The sequence below is a fragment of the Helianthus annuus genome, chromosome 1 (assembly GCF_002127325.2).
Source record: "Helianthus annuus cultivar XRQ/B chromosome 1, HanXRQr2.0-SUNRISE, whole genome shotgun sequence".
Taxonomy (NCBI): Eukaryota; Viridiplantae; Streptophyta; class Magnoliopsida; order Asterales; family Asteraceae; genus Helianthus; species Helianthus annuus.
In genome coordinates this window covers 131539608-131556670 of record NC_035433.2, presented here as the reverse complement: position 1 = coordinate 131556670, position 17063 = coordinate 131539608, and the positions used below count along the sequence as shown (strand labels likewise).

The 17063-nt window shown below is 37.8% G+C and overlaps 2 protein-coding genes across 2 annotated transcripts; both read left to right on the top strand.

Moving 5' to 3' along the window:
- Positions 1-6863: 6863 nt before the first annotated feature.
- LOC110931621 (rho GTPase-activating protein gacV-like) lies at positions 6864-7551 on the top strand. Its single transcript, XM_035989254.1, has 2 exons — positions 6864-7458; positions 7544-7551. Exons 1-2 carry the CDS (start codon positions 6864-6866, stop codon positions 7549-7551), a joined length of 603 nt encoding a protein of 200 aa, XP_035845147.1.
- A 1165-nt stretch (positions 7552-8716) lies between these two features.
- LOC110878544 (2-alkenal reductase (NADP(+)-dependent)) lies at positions 8717-16860 on the top strand. Its single transcript, XM_022126873.2, has 5 exons — positions 8717-9043; positions 11252-11429; positions 11824-11990; positions 15975-16057; positions 16397-16860. The coding sequence occupies exons 1-5, from the start codon at positions 8819-8821 to the stop codon at positions 16770-16772; spliced, it is 1029 nt and encodes a 342-aa protein (XP_021982565.1). The 5' UTR covers positions 8717-8818; the 3' UTR covers positions 16773-16860.
- Positions 16861-17063: the final 203 nt, after the last annotated feature.

The window sequence follows — 17063 nt, the reverse complement described above, 5'->3', positions numbered from 1 at the left end:
AAAAAATAGAGTGTTTATTTGTTTTATCAAAAATTTAACCGTTCAAGAAGATTTGACTGATCATTAAAAGTCGAAAGAGATTTGAATTGTGAAATCCAAGTACAAATACTTGGATGTACCAAGTATTCATGTGGTACTTTCCTTTGTTGCACAGAAATGCTTGCTTATGAATTTCTGAGCATGTGCAGAATTTAATTCAAATCAAGAAACCGGGGTTGATGAAGAAAGAGATGCTGATACCTGCTGACAAAGCATGAAGCATCACAACAACAAGATGTACCTGAGTCAGAAGAACCAGATACGAGTCATCATCTGACAGTGATAGTACATTTGAAGAAGTACCTGTGAACATGCTTGAAAGAGAAAAAAATTGACAAAGAAAAGAGCTGACGAGAATCCTCCTCTTGCATTCTTTTCAACATGATTTTCAAGCAAAGCTGATCAGGAAGAACAAAAGACCCGAGTTTGAAGATGAAGAGTTGAAGTATCTTCACACAGAGATATGAAAAAGACAGCATAAACCTAGGGGGATATTGTAAGGCCATATAAAAAATTTTTTATTATTATAATAATTATTATGATTCAATAATTATAATAACAATAACAATAACAATAACAACAACAACAACAATAACAATAATAATAATGTCATAAGATATACAACCCCCCCCCCCCCACCCCCTCAAAAAAATTAACTTTTTGGCGGTTCCCCAAATAACTGTTTGGCAGTTGTTATCTATATGATTGTTACATTTGGATTATACGGTTGAATAGGATTGATGATTCAAGATAAAATTTCCATGGTTCTTCCGGCAGATTCAATACAAAGCAAATTACAAATGCAGATTATGTTTATCTTTAATAATAAAAATTATGCACTTTATGTTTATCTTTATTAATAAGAATTATGCACTTTATGTTTATCTTTAATAATAAAAAATTATTAAAGAAATAACACAAATTACAAATCGCAAATAGAGAATACGAATACCTAATACACTTTATGTTTTCTTTTCCATAAGTTATATTCCTAACACAAAACATTAAAAATACAAACTCATTACTACATATGAAAACTGTCTTCTTGTTTAGAACCTAAAGTTCTAATTATAAAGAACCCGAAGTTCTCCTATAGTATCCATTATATACACATGCTTGTTATTAAATGCATGTCTCTTTCCTTTGTAGATAAAATGTCGAACTTATCAAAGCTTGAATTCACCGCATTTCACATCTCGGGTAACAACTACCTCCCATGGACTCTTGGTGCTAAAATTCATTTGACGGCAAATAATTTGGGGGAGACAATCATTGATGGTAATCAAACTTCACTTTAAGATAAAGCGAAAGCTATGATATTCCTCCGCAATCATCTTCACGAAGATCTAAAGCGGGAATATCTAACTGTTGAGGACCCCCTTGAATTATGGACAAACATCAAAGAACGTTTTGACCACCAGAAGTTGGTCTTACTCCCCAAAGCCCGCTATGAATGGCTTCATTTACGACTACAGGATTTTTAGACTGTCAGTGAGTATAATTCTGCCTTGTTTCGCATTACCTCTGAGTTAAAACTATGTGGTGAAAAAATAACCGATGAAGACATGCTTAAAAAAAATTTCTCAACGTTCCATGCTTTAAACATGCTCCTGTCGCAGCAATACCGGGAACGTAAATTTAGTAAATATTCTAAATTGGTATCATGTCTTCTAGTCGCGGAGCAAAACAACAAGCTACTACTACAAAACCATCAATCGCGACCCGCTGGTGCAAGCCCATTCCCTGAAGCGAATGCGGCCAATTATCAAAGCGGACGAGGTTGAGGTAGAGGCCGCGGCCCCAGCATAGGTCGTGGTGGTGGTCGATGACGGAGATATACATGGCATCGAGAGTCTCAGAACACTAAAAATAGCGGTGGCGAATCGAGTCAACATAATACGGGGTGTCATTCAAAAGGGAAAAGTAGCGGGACCCAAAGCAACATTTGTTATAGATGTGGGATGCCAAATCATTGGTCCCGCACATGTCACACCCCTAAACACGTCGTTGAGGCATATGAACGCATGATGAAAGAAAAAGGAAAGAAGGCTGAAACTAATCTGATTAAGGATGCACCTCCAGCCACGATACCAGGCGTTCATTTGGATGCATGTGATTTCATTGAAAATGTTCGTGATGTTTAAACATATTTATGTACATTTTATGCTTTACTTTTCACACCGTGACCTTTGTACTTAATTTGGTTTGAAACTCTTGCAATGTTTAATTTTATTTCTTTGCATTAACTTTTATTTATTTATTTTATTTCCTGAAGAAATATGTATACTAGCTCCAGTATAGCTATTATTGGTGATGAATGTCTGATAGATAGCGGTAGTACTAACACTATTCTCAAAGATGTGAAATTTTTCTCTGAGTTGTCTCTAGAAGAGACACCGATTGGTACTATATCTGGTGTCAGTAACCTTATCGAAGGCTTCGACAAAGCACACATAACATTATCTTCGGGTACCCAATTAACTATTGATAATGTATTATTTTCTAGTAAATCCAGAAGAAATTTACTTAGCTTTAAAGGTATTCAAAAAAACGGTTACCACCTAAAAACAATATCTGAAAATAATATTGAATACCTTCAAATTACTTGAAACAAAAATGGCCAAGAAACCATTGTTGAATAATTAGAAGCCTTATCCTCTGGATTATATTGTACTAATATCAATCCTATCGAATCATACATGGTGAGTAACCAAAAGCTGTTAGATAAAGACACATTCAATATATGGCATGACCGTCTAGGTCACCCTGGTAGCATAATGATGAGAGGAATAATCAAAAGTGCAACGGGGCACCCTCTCAAAAACTCAAAAGTTTTGCTACCACAAGACTTATTATGTGCAACATGCTCTCTGGGCAAACTTATAACTTGGCCCTCACAAACTAAATTGATACATGAAACCCCATCATTTTTAGAAAGAATCCAAGAGGATATTTGTGGGCCTATTCATCCTCCATGTGGACCATTCCGCTATTTCTTGGTCTTAATTGACGCGTCCTCAAGGTGGTCACATGTGAGTCTTTTAGCTACTCAAAATGTAGCATTTGCCCGACTTCTAGCTCAAATCATACAACTGAGAGCTAATTTCCCGGACAATCAAACTAGAAACATCCGGATGGATAATGCGGGAGAATTTACATCTCAAACGTTTAATGACTATTGTATGTCAATCGGAATCAATGTTGAACATTCAGTATCTCATGTTCACACACAAAACAGTTTAGCTGAATCTTTGATTAAACGAAATGAGATGTAAACTACCATCTTCTGCATGGGGCCATGCTATTTTGCATGCCGCTGCACTGATTAGACTGAGACAAACTGCTGATCACGAATGCTCCCCATTGCAACTGGTCTCCGGACGAGAACCAAGTTTGTCCCATCTTAGAATTTTTGATTGTGCGGTATACATACCAATACCGCCACCACAACGTACTACAATGGGACCCCAAAGAAGACTGGGTATCTTTATTGGTTTTAACTCCCTTTCCATAATTAAATATTTAGAACCAATGATAGGAGACATGTTTACAGCACAGTATGCTGATTGTCATTTTGATGAAACAATGTTCCTAGTCTTTGGGGGAGAGAAGAACAAAGAAAGACTGGTAACACAAGAAATAACGTGGAATGCATCATCGCTATCAAATCTCGACCCCCGAAGTGGTCAATGTGAATATGAAGTCCAAAAGATTATACATTTGCAAAGAATAGCAAATGAATTACCAGATGCATTCACAGACACGAATAGAGTGACAAAGTCACATGTACCAGCATCAAATGCACCTGCTCGAATTGAAGTAATCCCGGAAGCGATTTCTATACAACGGAAATGTGGGAGACCAATCGGTTCCAAAGATAAGAACCCACGGAAACGAAAAGAGCACAATAACACAGTTGGTGAAAACTCACAAAAGATTATGAATGAAACCCCGGTAGAGGTAAATGTCCTAGAAGAGACAACTATATTTCCAGAGGAAAATGAAATTTCAGAAGAAACACCGGTACCAAACGAAAATGAGATCTCTATTAATTATGTACAAGATAGTACAATGTAGAACCGAACTAAAACACGTGTTGTTGATATATTCGCACATGTTATAGCAACAGATGTAATCAATGAAAATGATTACGTACCTAAAACTTTAGAAGAGTGCATGCACAGAAATGATTGGCCAAGATGGCAAGAAGCCATAAACGCCGAATTGAATTCGCTCGAAAAGCGACATGTTTTCAGACCTGTAGTCCGAACACCCATAGACGTCAAACCAGTAGGTTATAAATGGGTGTTTGCAATAAAGAGAAATGAAAAGAATGAGATTGTGAGATATAAGGCTCGACTTGTAGCACAAGGGTTTTCCCAAATCCCAGGAGATGATTCTGAGGAAACGTATTCCCTTGTAGTGGATGCGATAACCCTTAGGCTCCTAATCGGCCTCACAATCTCTGAAGGAATTCATATGAGACTAACGAATGTCGTCACCGCATACTTATACGGGATACTTGAAAATGATATCTACATGAAAATCCCTAAAGGATTAAAATTGCCTGAAACATTAAAATCAACACCTCGAGATATGTGTTCTATAAAGCTCCAGAGATCTTTATATGGTCTCAAACAATCTGATCGTATGTGGTACAATCGACTTAGTGAATATCTCAAAAAAGAAGGATACAAGTCTGATGTAATCAGTCCATGTGTCTTTATAAAAAGAACACTCTCATTTTGATCCCACCCAAAGTGACCACTCTTTCTCTATTTAGGGTTTTTATTTGAAGTTGAGGTTATTTTTTACTTACTTTATGCTAGACTGTTTGTCTTATTTGCGATTGATGATCTATCTAGTAATTGATTTTTAGGGAACATCTTTGATAGGGTTATTATTTAAATACTTGCTTATCCAATGTAATGTTATGAAGATGTTGTTTTGTGTGTACTTATGTTGTCAACGCTGTGCTAGGAGACTACGAACATTATTTAGACTATATTGTTATGTTTATAGAATGTATCTTGGTACATAACTAGGAGATACTATATGCTCTGCTCTATAGGGCATATGTTCTGCTCTATAGAGCATGTACCTGTATATATTGGATTATTCGACGAATGAGAAAACATTATGGCAATTACATTCTCCTACACTCATCTTTTGCTGGCCATTGAAGATGACTGAGCGTCAGCGTTCTCTTCGCTGTTTGTGGTGTTATAATATCAATGAAAATCAAACTAATATCATCGGTGATGTTGGTGGTTTTGTTTGATAAAATGTGATAGTGAGCTTTTTTTGCGAGACTCCTGGTCTATGTTCATGCAGGTGTAGTTCATGCTGGTGTGCGGTTGCCTGCTTCTACTATTCCTCTAACACATGCGCAAATGGGATGTTTGAAAATTGTTACTTTGATTGTTTGGTTTTGGCTAGATACATCCACATTACGGTTTTAAATTGTGGGAACCATACCTGTAGTTTTACAAATTTAAAGACAAAATTTACAATAGGTGCATGCCACATAACCATTCGAATAATTAACTTTTTTTTTTATGACCAAGAGTAAGAGGGTGTTTGGGATTATGTTTTGAAGTGATTATTTGATTATTGCGTTTGTAAAACATAAATAATCTAAAAAAATGTTTGGATGAAAAAGTAATTATCTGCCTTCAAAACGCAGTTTTGGAGAAGCATGTACCTACATGCTTTTTCAAAACGCAGTTTTGAAAACGCAAAATCTATTTTGAAAACGTATAATCTATTTTGAAAATGCAACACCAAACACCCCCTAAAGAGGGTAACTTTGCATCAAAGTTGCTAGAAAAAATTAAGTTTGTTTTATTCTCACATCTCTATATCTTATTCTCACACCATGTGTCACTTTCTCTCTCTATCTCTCTCTCTCTCTCTCTCTATATATATATATATATATATATATATATATATAAAGAGAGAGATAAAGAGAAGGGTTGTATGAATATTAACACCTAAAAATTAACCCAAATTACCATTTGAACTACGATTGAAAGAGAATGAGTTGCATTGAGACTGAATCCGCATTTTTTTTTACTTTAGGACGATCCGTGTAACATACCAAAGAAAGAAAGTAAGCCAGGTTTAGCATGCGAAAAAATGACGAAAAAGATACAATATATTAACATTCAGAGCCGGCCCTGAAGGAGGGCGGGGAGGACAACCGAATAGGGCCCGTGATTTCGTAGGGCACATAATTTAAAAAAAAAAAAAATCCGATATTATATATGTAAAAAAAAATTAATAGGGTATAACCAAAAAAATATTAACATAGGCCCACTTAAAAAAAATAATATTGTTTAAGCTATTTAGCCCATTAGGTTAGTGAGCCCAATACCCAATTATTTTCTAAAAACTAATAAAAAAAGGAATTCTCAATTCTGGGCGGCAACTCTTTGTGGGACTGGACACTGGGTAACGAAACGTCGCACACTGCAAGCCTTCGACGCACAGGAATCAGGATAATCGAGAATAGACCGCATGCCTTCGATCATCATTCTGCAATTTTTAGGTGTTGTTCGATCAGACATCAGACAGCCAGCAGCAGGCCTTCGATTTCAGTTCACAGAAGGTAAAAAACTAAAAATCAATTGTCGAATTCAGTTTACTTATGATTTAGGATTGATTTACGATTTCAGTTATTATCTCGAATTCATTTATTCAGTTAACTTTTGTCGATTTCAGTTAAGTTATGTCGAATTCAGTTCATTTATCTTGTCAAACATTATTTAGGCGTTAACTTAATTTGATACAAACTTTGTCGATTAATGATTATTTAGGCGTTAATGGCTCCTAAACAAGCATCCGGATGGCAAAAACGTCAAAAGAGGAAACGACAAGATGAATTGGTGAAGTCACAAAAGGGTGTTATGCAAAAATTTTTGACGCCTAATCCACCTATTGTTGATGTGGAAAAACCACAAGAACAAGAACATGTTGAAGAGCAACAAGAACATGTTGAACAAGAGGAAGTAGAACAAGAGCAGGAACGTGTGGAAGTAGAAGACGAGCAAGACGAAGAACATGTTGAAAAGCAACAAGAACATGTTGAAGAGCAACAACAAGAAGAGCATGTTGATTATATATTTGATCCAAGAAGGTGGGAAGGACTAAATGCGGATGAGATTAAACTATTGGTCGCGAAAGGTCCTAAAAGAGATACTAGTATTGAATTTGGTCCATATGATAAATTAAATAGACGATTTTCAGCAACTATTTATACAAGAACATTATCAAACTTGGAGAAGTGTGATAGAGAATGGCTAGTATATTCGAAAGAGCTAGATAAGATGTTTTGTTTTTGTTGCAAAGTGTTTAGAAATGGGGCGCTAAAAGGTAGATTGGGAGGTGTAGGTTTTGACGATTGGCACCATGCTACCGGTATGTCATTCATTCGAATACTATATTTTGTATTTTGTTAATTGCATTGTTTATTGAATGCTATATTTTTGTCAATGGTTCAAAGTTGTATGAAAAACTAGTTTAAATTTTTTATTTAGTTAAAACCTAAGGGCATGTTTTTTTCGAGCTCAAACAGGGTACATGAATTCTCAGGGCCGGCCCTGTTAACATTAAAGAGAAAGTGCAAAAGATGTGTAAAAATTTATTGTAACTATTCAGGTCATGAATTTTCACCAACCTTACATGAATAATCATCATTTAAATTTAGTCAAATGAATTGTGATTTTGATTCATCATCGAATGACTTGTCACCATTAACAACTCCTTTTTATCACCTAATAGTCGTTATCTCATCTAACCTTTTACACATCACAACCACATTTTACATCATAGCAACTTATATATTATAATATAAACTATTTAGTTTTTTTTTTTTTTTTTTTTTGTATCTTGTAAGTAAATACAGTAATTTCTAAACTTATAATTGTTGCAAACATTTAAAACATCATAATTCTTAAAAGTTCTTAATTAGATTTTCAAAAATCCTAGTCTTTTTACATATTCTTATATACATATACAAACTGTATAAAAAAATAGAAACTTTATAAAATAATTAAGTATAACCTAAATTTTATAGAAAGTAAAGTTGAAAAACGAAAAAAGAAACAAGAATAACCAAAAACATAAAAAGTAGACTAGTTGAAAGGGCCCTAGACTCACAGACCCAAGCCAAAATGTACCCAAAATGGCTCCATCAATGCTTGATCGTTCAGGTTGCACATGCTTATATCCATGGTCGGGCTAGACTATTCGCAACGCAAGGGAGACGGACGTCGACACAACCCGTCTCACAAACTAGCCCTCATCATACAAGCACGGCCTTCCACATAGACAGCCTCTACCCTCTCTTCTTACCAGGAGCGGACCTAGGCGTTGGGCTAGGTGGGCTGGCGCGCCTCTTGAAAAAAAAATTAGTGTATTTTATGGACAAAAATCCCTATACCACCTTTTGAAAGTTTGGTTAAACCATTCGTCCGCACCATCAAAAAATAATTCCTAAATCCACCAGTACCACCGCAGTTCTTACCACAATACAAGCGGCCCTCCTCTCTTTTCCATGTCCGGGGGCTTATATCCGACGTGTCAAAGAAAGGTATTATTTCCTAAAATAATAATAATAATTCAACAACTCTCTTTTAAGATTTAACATAAAAAGCTCAACACCGAGTAGTTGGTGACATGTGAATTGTCAACTTAGAACTTGGTTCGCATATATATAAATAGTGGTTCAAGAGTTGTTGTTCATCTTTCCACTCAAGAACAACAATTTAGCACTCAAATGGAACAAGTTCAAAACAAACAGATCATACTAAAGGATTACGTTAATGGCTTCCCTAAGGAATCCGACATGCCCCTCATTACTTCCTCCATCATCCGCCTCAACCTTCCAGAAGGTTCTAACGCCGTTCTTGTCAAGAACCTTTATCTGTCGTGTGATCCGTACATGCGTGGTAGAATGAGCAAATCTAAAGGAAGTTACATTGATTCTTTCACTCCTGGTTCGGTCTGTTGGTACCAGGTCTCTCTTTCTCTCACTATAACTCACGAATCAGAAGCTTTTATTATAACTGGGAACAATGTGACTTGTGTATGTAGAGATATACAGAAAGATGAAAGAGATATTTGCAAAGGGAAAAAGCTACCTTTATTCAATAAACTAGTTGGCTATATATAGCCTCAAACTCAACAAACTCACCCTAAAACTAGACCCACTATTTAACCCATGTGCAGTTCCACAACGTACACATCCAACATATTCGGTCAAAGTGGATACCAAGTCATCCTAATAAATTCAAAACAAACTAAAGTAATTATTAATAAAAACCAACTAACAAAACTAAATAATAATAACCAAATAAGTCAAGATTAAAACCCAACATTCTCCCCTTTAATCTTGACCCGTTTCTTCATCAAAGCAATGTCGGTTCTTCCTCCTCGATCAAATTTGCTTCTTTCTCTTCATCCTTCCATTTAGTGCACTCGTAACCAAAATGCCCAAATGCTCCACAATTGAAACACCGAAACCTGCTTTTATCACCACCTCGACCCGTTCCTCTTCCTCGACCTCTTTCACCTCTACCGTAGCCTCTTCCGCGGCCTCTTCCTCGTCCGCTACTTTCACCATACTTTTGTTCGGCCATCAAAAGTTGGCTTTGCTCTTCTTCCTTTTCACCACGGCTCTTTCTTCTTTCTTCATACGACTTCAGCCTTCCTACCACTTCATCAAAGAGCATTGAATCCAAATCGAAACATTGCTCAATCGAAGTTACAACTTGAAGATAGGAGTTTGGCATTGCATCAAGTAGCCTTCTCACCATTTCTTCTTCTTCAATTTCGTACCCGAGACCCCTCAACTTTGAAACCAATCCACTCACCTTAGAAGCACCATCATCAACGAGTTCTCCTTCCTTCAACCGCAAACCTTCAAGCTCTCTTCTCAACGTTGCAATTCGAGCCGCCCTAACTCGATCTACACCCAAGTATCGTGTTTTCAAGCCATCCCATACTTTCTTCGGGTCCGTGTAACTCGACATTTGCAACACCATCTCCTCGGGTATAGCTTGAAACAAGAACGCAAGCGCTTGTTTCGACTTTCTCTGATCTGGTTCTTCTCCTAAATTCCTTGTTTCGACGGTCTCCCATAAGCCGTGAGCATCCATGATCGCCTTGACTTTTACCGCCCATGTCGGATAGTTCGTAGGGGTAAGAGTCGGGACTTGAAACGACAACGAACCTTCATCCTTTTTTGCTTGTACCATCGCCATTCTTCACTTTCTTTCTTTCTTCTTTGAATCGACAGACCTTTCTTTCTTTCTTTGTCGATTTCTTCTTTCTCGGTCTCTTTCTTACTGAGTTGCACCTGCGTTTTTTTTCTTTCTTTCTTACGGCACCGAACTTTCTTCTTTCTCTTTCTCACGGCACCTCTCTTTCTTCTTTCTCTCACAGGTTGCAACTTTCTTTCTTCTTTCTACTTTCTTTGCTGATCTAAATCAGCTTCTTTCTTTCTTTCTTGCGAGAATCTTACATAAGCTCGCTTATCTTTCTGCTGCTACCTTCCAAGGATCGAGCCCTATGAGCTCTGATACCAAATGTTGGTACCAGGTCTCTCTTTCTCTCACTATAACTCACGAATCAGAAGCTTTTATTATAACTGGGAACAATGTGACTTGTGTATGTAGAGATATACAGAAAGATGAAAGAGATATTTGCAAAGGGAAAAAGCTACCTTTATTCAATAAACTAGTTGGCTATATATAGCCTCAAACTCAACAAACTCACCCTAAAACTAGACCCACTATTTAACCCATGTGCAGTTCCACAACGTACACATCCAACATATTCGGTCAAAGTGGATACCAAGTCATCCTAATAAATTCAAAACAAACTAAAGTAATTATTAATAAAAACCAACTAACAAAACTAAATAATAATAACCAAATAAGTCAAGATTAAAACCCAACACGGTCAGTAACTTCATCTTTATCGATATATTCAACACTATGTTTATTACACGATCTGTGCTTTTCGGTACGAATTGAACATGTAACCACATATATTTGTGTGCTTCAAGTGTAAAAATGAGAATTCTGCTTATTAAATTTGAACACGGACGGGCATGAATTTATATAGATTTTTCATCCACTTGGTAAAGTAAACAACGTAATGTGCTTTTTCAGTATGTGTTTTTGATGTAAAGTGTACCATCATGCAGCCTATACAGGGGCTTGGAGTAGCGAAAGTCCTCGATTCGGGGCATTTAAACTTTAAGAAAGGCGACTTAGTTTGGGGAATGACCGGATGGGAAGAATACAGCATTATCAACGCGTCCGAGATTCTATTCAAGATTCAGGATTCTGATGTGTCTCTATCATATTATACAGGAATTCTTGGTATGTTTTATGTTTAAATTGATTTTGTTTTATATATGTGTGTGTGCGCGTAGAAGAGGCCAAGAGGGTTCTTCATGTGTGTTATCTTTTACTTAAAGCCGGGTCGATTAGGGTTAGGTTTTATACGTTAACATGTCAAACGGGTAAAATGAAGGGAAAAAATAGCTAAAAGGTATATGTCAAACAAGTCAAAAGTCACCAAGAGTGTACTTGTAATGCCTACAACCTCCTAGATTATTTTATTTAAAAAATTAAGTTACAAAGTTTTTGTAATCATGTATTGCACTAAATATTAATGAAAATTATTAGACACCTAGTGTTTCATGTCAACTTGGCCTATAAGCCCATTTTTCCAGCTTTACCTCTTGAATTTATCTTTGGAGATTGTTTCTAGGAATGCCTGGTATGACCGCTTATGTTGGTTTCTATGAGATTTGTGCTCCAAAGAAAGGAGAGTATGTATATGTTTCAGCAGCTTCGGGAGCAGTTGGTCAGCTCGTTGGTCAGTTTGCAAAGTTGTCAGGATGTTATGTCGTTGGGAGTGCTGGTACAAAAGAAAAGGTTGGTGTGTTCTTAACTGTTTACCATAGTTTTTACTTATGTTACTGATGGCATACCACACATTTAATTCATTCTAATATTAAAAACTGGATGATTCTTGTTTTATAAACAGATATTGAATATTGTAATTTTTGTTGTATTCCACCAAGGCTCCAAAACAGAACTTAAATACTAGATACAAGAACAAGGAAAAGGAAACAAATAATTCTAGCCATAAACTAAGGCATGAAATCGGAATGGCCATATAGAGAAAATACTTTCCACAATAATATTCCCCCTCAAGTTGGAGCGTGAAGATTCCGAACGCCCAACTTGCCAAGTAAAACCTCCAACTGTTTCGATCCGAGAGCCTTGGTAAACAAGTCCGCCACTTGATGGTTGGTGTTGATGTAAACCGGTTCAACTTCCTTCGACTCGACACGTTCGCGGACAAAATAACAATCCATTTCGACATGTTTAGTACGCTCGTGGAAAACCGGGTTATTTGCAATGTGTTTGACTGCAATGTTGTCACAGAAGACGGTAGTTGGAGCTGTTTGGGGAGTGTCGAGATCACTGAGGACCCATCGCAGCCAAAGGATTTCACTAACTGTTGTGGCCATGGATCTATATTCGGCTTCAGCAGAGGATCGAGATACGACCGACTGCTTCTTTGACTTCCAAGAAACGGGACCACCCTCGAGGAGAAGAAGGTACCCGGTTCTTGACCTTCTAGTGAAAGGACAACCTAACCAGTCGGAATCGGTATAGGCCACGAGATTGTTTCCCCCTATCTTCGGTAATAGGATGCCTTGCCCAGCGGTTGCCTTCAAATATCTAACAACCCTTGTAGCGGCTTCGAGATGACTTGTACGAGGATCCGCCACAAACTGGCTTAGGATACTAACCGAATGGGCAATATCGGGACGGGTGGCCTGAAGATAGAGCAACCTCCCGACAAGTCGCCGATAATGACTTGGATCAACCCGATCTTCCTCCTTTCCTGCTTCTAACTTTAGATTTTGTTCCATAGGTATCGGACTCGGCCGACATCCAAGCATACCAGCATCTTCAATAATGTCGAGAGTGTACTTCCTTTGACTAAGTACCATACCTTCTTCCGTTCGAGCGTCCACGATCCCTAAAAAATACTTAAGATTTCCAAGATCTTTTATGCTGAAACGTTCATTCAGAAACAATTTTATCTCGCTCATTCTCGTAGCATCATTGCCAACCAAAATCACGTCATCAACATAGATTAAGACTGTAACATATATTTCCCTCCTCCTGAAAATAAATAAGGAATGGTCCGCCTTTGACTGTCTAAAACCGGCTTCGACAAGTGCTGTGGTGAACTTATGATACCAATTTCTCGACGCCTGTTTGAGCCCATAAAGAGACTTTCTTAGCCGACACACTTTGTTCTCCTTTCCTTTATCAAAACCTTGAGGTATCTTCATGTACACCTCCTCATTCAAATCACCATGCAGGAATGCATTATTCACGTCCAATTGATGAACCATCCAGTTTCGTTTAACTGCGACTGCCAAAATGGTTCGAACAGTAACCAACTTGGCAACCGGAGCAAATCTATCATGAAAATCGATCCCTTCCATTTGTGTGAAACCTTTAGCAACCAAGCGGGCTTTGTATCTTTCAATGTCTCCATTGGGCTTGTACTTAACCTTGTAAACCCACTTGGAATTGATGGCCCTCTTACCTTTCGGCAAGTCTTCAAGAGTCCACGTTCCGTTCATTTCAAGTGCCTCTATTTCTCGTTTCATAGCTACCCTCCAGTTTTCATTCTGCACTGCTTGTTTAAAGGTTCTTGGCTCATCGGTTTTGTCGATGGCCGATAAGAAGGCCTTGTGAGAATGTGAAAAATTATTATAGCAAACATAGTTGGACATGGAATGTACCGTAGAGGAGCGTTGATCAGAAGCGGGTGCGGCATGGTCGAGGGACGGTGGTAGTGAGACATCATACCCATCTAGTCATTTCGATCTAGCACGTTCCCTTCTTTCTCTCGGCTGTGGTTCAAGAGGTTCGGCCTCGTTGGGTTGCTGAGCCTCGGCCTCGATATCGTTGGGTTGTTGGGCCTCGGCCCCCATGTCGGGAGGGTTCGGTTGCTGAGCCTCATTATTTTCGGGATTAATGGGACCGATTGGATCCATGTCATTCTCAACCATATTTTGCTCAGTCACTTGTGACTCATCATTGTTCTCATTTTCGTTGTCTGTAGCGGAAGCTGGTGTTTGATTAATATTGCATTCTTCATTGTGGTCTCCATAGTACCAAGGTGGAAACCCGAAAACACCATCGTCTTTTGACACGTGGTCTTGTTCGGCACCTCTGTAAGGAAAGATGTTCTCAACAAACTTGACGTCTCTTGGAACAATGATTTTACCCCTTTGTACATCAAATATTTTGTATCCTTTTGTTCCGCCCGAATAGCGAGAAATACCCTTGGCTTCCCCCTTTCTTCGAGCTTGTCACCATTCGTGTCGGTATTTCTATAGTAGGCGAGACAGCCAAACACCCTTAAAAGATCAAAATTTGGCTTTTCGTTGTGGATCATTTCATATGGCGTCTTGTTACCTATGACTTTGGAGGGAAGACGATTGATAATGTGAGCAGCGGTAAAGACGCACTCCCCCCAAAATCTCTTTGGTAGGTTGGCCTCAAATCTGATAGAACGTGCTGTTTCGAGAAGATGGCGATGCTTTCTCTCCACAACACCGTTTTGTTGAGGCGTGTGTGGACATGTGGTTTCAAGGATGATGCCATTTTCGGCATAAAACTTGTTCATGCGATTAGAGGTAAACTCTCCTCCATTGTCACACCGAATACGTTTGACTAGCCTTGAAAATTGGGTCTTGATGTATTGATGAAAGTAAATAATACAATCACTTGCTTCATTCTTATGTTTCAACAAGAATACCCAAACACCCCTGCTATAATCATCGACAATGGTGAGAAAGTATCTTGCTTGAGTGAGTGAAGGCGTTCTATACTTCCCCCATATGTCACAATGCAAAAGCTCAAAACAACCTTTGGTTTTAATAGAACTAATAGGAAACGACAATCTCTTATGTTTTGCTTTAACACAAGAATCACAAAACGACATACCAGTTTTTGAAGGAAATTCAATAAAGTCAAAGCGAGAAAGTTTCTCACGTGAAGCGTGCCCCAAACGCCTGTGCCATGTATCCATAGTTACCATCAACGCCTTCCTTTCATTACCCACCATGTCCATCTCGTAAAGATCATCCGTGTATTTACCCGCTCCAATCAACCTCCTCGTTGCTAAATCTTGCATCACACAAAAGGTTGGGAAAAATGTTACTGTACATTGTAGGTCCTGTGCCAACCGACTAACTGACAAGAGATTACACGTGAATTTTGGAACGTGCAAAACATTCTCAATTTTTAGGCCATTTGGTAAAGTGCAAGTCCCTCTTCCTTCTACGGGAACGTGCAGTCCGTTAGGAATAGTGACCGGCTTTTCATTCAAAGTTCTCACTTTATTTTCGATCTATTCCGGCCTGTGTGTTATGTGCTCTGAAGCACCCGAATCAACAATCCACTTACCTTCGCGTCTAACGTTACCCGCAAAGTTTTCCGTCAAGGGGGTTTCGGAGGGGTGGAGATAGTGCGGAGAGAAGTAGTCGATATTTTGGTTTTGGTTTGGAGTTTTGGCTGTCGTGGAGTCATCTTCTCCGGCCATTGTTCTTGGCGGTCGAAGATGTTAGGGTTTGATGGTAGAGCAGTATGTTACCTGCTCTGATACCATATAAACAGATATTGAATATTGTAATTTTTGTTGTATTCCACCAAGGCTCCAAAACAGAACTTAAATACTAGATACAAGAACAAGGAAAAGGAAACAAATAATTCTAGCCATAAACTAAGGCATGAAATCGGGATGGCCATAAAGAGAAAATACTTTCCACAATAATATGTTTTTTATCTAATCATTTTTGTATTTGTATTTCGTCACCATAGGTTGATCTGTTGAAGAATAAATTTGGATTTGATGAGGCTTTTAACTACAAGGAAGAGCAAGATTTAGAAGCAGCTCTAAAGAGGTTAGTCTGAAACATAGTTGTCCCCCAACTATACTTAATAATAAAAAGGGTCAAAATGGTAGAAGGTCGCCCAAATTGTAATTCTGATGCATAAAGGCTCCTAATTTTTTTTATAAAAATAATATTATTGAAATGATATCATTTTTGTATTCGTTTTTGGCATACTAAATATTTAAAATGTGTTCCGGGTCAACCCAAGAAACCCAACCCATTTTGGCTAGTTCTAAGAATTACATGTTTTGGCCCAATTTGACAACTCTAACCAAGGTAAAGTGGGAGCATTGTCAAATTAGGCCTTTTTTTCTTTTTCCTTTTTCTATAACTTTTTTTACTTGTCAGGTACTTTCCCAATGGCATTGATATTTACTTTGAGAACGTTGGAGGTAAGATGTTGGATGCAGTACTCCCGAACATGAGATTTAATGGTCGGATTTCAGCTTGTGGAATGATTTCACAATACAACGTACAAGGGGATGGGGTACGCAACCTTGGTCATATAGTAACAAAAACTTTGCGTATGCAAGGGTTCATTGTGAGTCATTACTATCACATGTATTCAAAGTATATGGAAATGATTATGCCTTTGATCAAACAAGGGAAGATATGTTACATTGAAGATATTGTTGAAGGGCTCGAGAGCGCACCTGCGGCTTTGGTTGGGTTGTTCTCCGGAAGAAACGTTGGGAAGCAAGTTGTGGTTGTGGCTCGGGATTGAGTTGGTACCCATATCTTTAGGCTTGATCTTTGTATCAATATGTATTACTATCTCTATACTAATAAATAAAAATAAAGTATATTTGATTGATTTTCAGCCTTCTTCTTTGATTGTTGTCACTTATCACTTTTTTAGCTATTTTTACCATGTCACTTTCCTAGTCATTCTCACTAAAAATTAGATTTATTTATTTAATTTAAAACTTGTATTAATTTAGGAGATGACCAGAGTAGTTTCCAAATTTATGTATATAATTTAATAGCTTCCATTAATGTAGGAGATCACAACGAT

Coding starts and splice junctions, on each gene's coding strand:
- LOC110931621 (XM_035989254.1), top strand. CDS start 6,864: ATGGCTCCTAAACAAGCATCCGGATGGCAAAAACGTCAAAAGAGGAAA.
- LOC110878544 (XM_022126873.2), top strand. CDS start 8,819: ATGGAACAAGTTCAAAACAAACAGATCATACTAAAGGATTACGTTAAT. Junction 9,044..11,251: donor ATTCTTTCACTCCTGGTTCG/GTCTGTTGGTAC, acceptor ACCATCATGCAG/CCTATACAGGGGCTTGGAGT. Junction 11,430..11,823: donor ATATTATACAGGAATTCTTG/GTATGTTTTATG, acceptor GATTGTTTCTAG/GAATGCCTGGTATGACCGCT.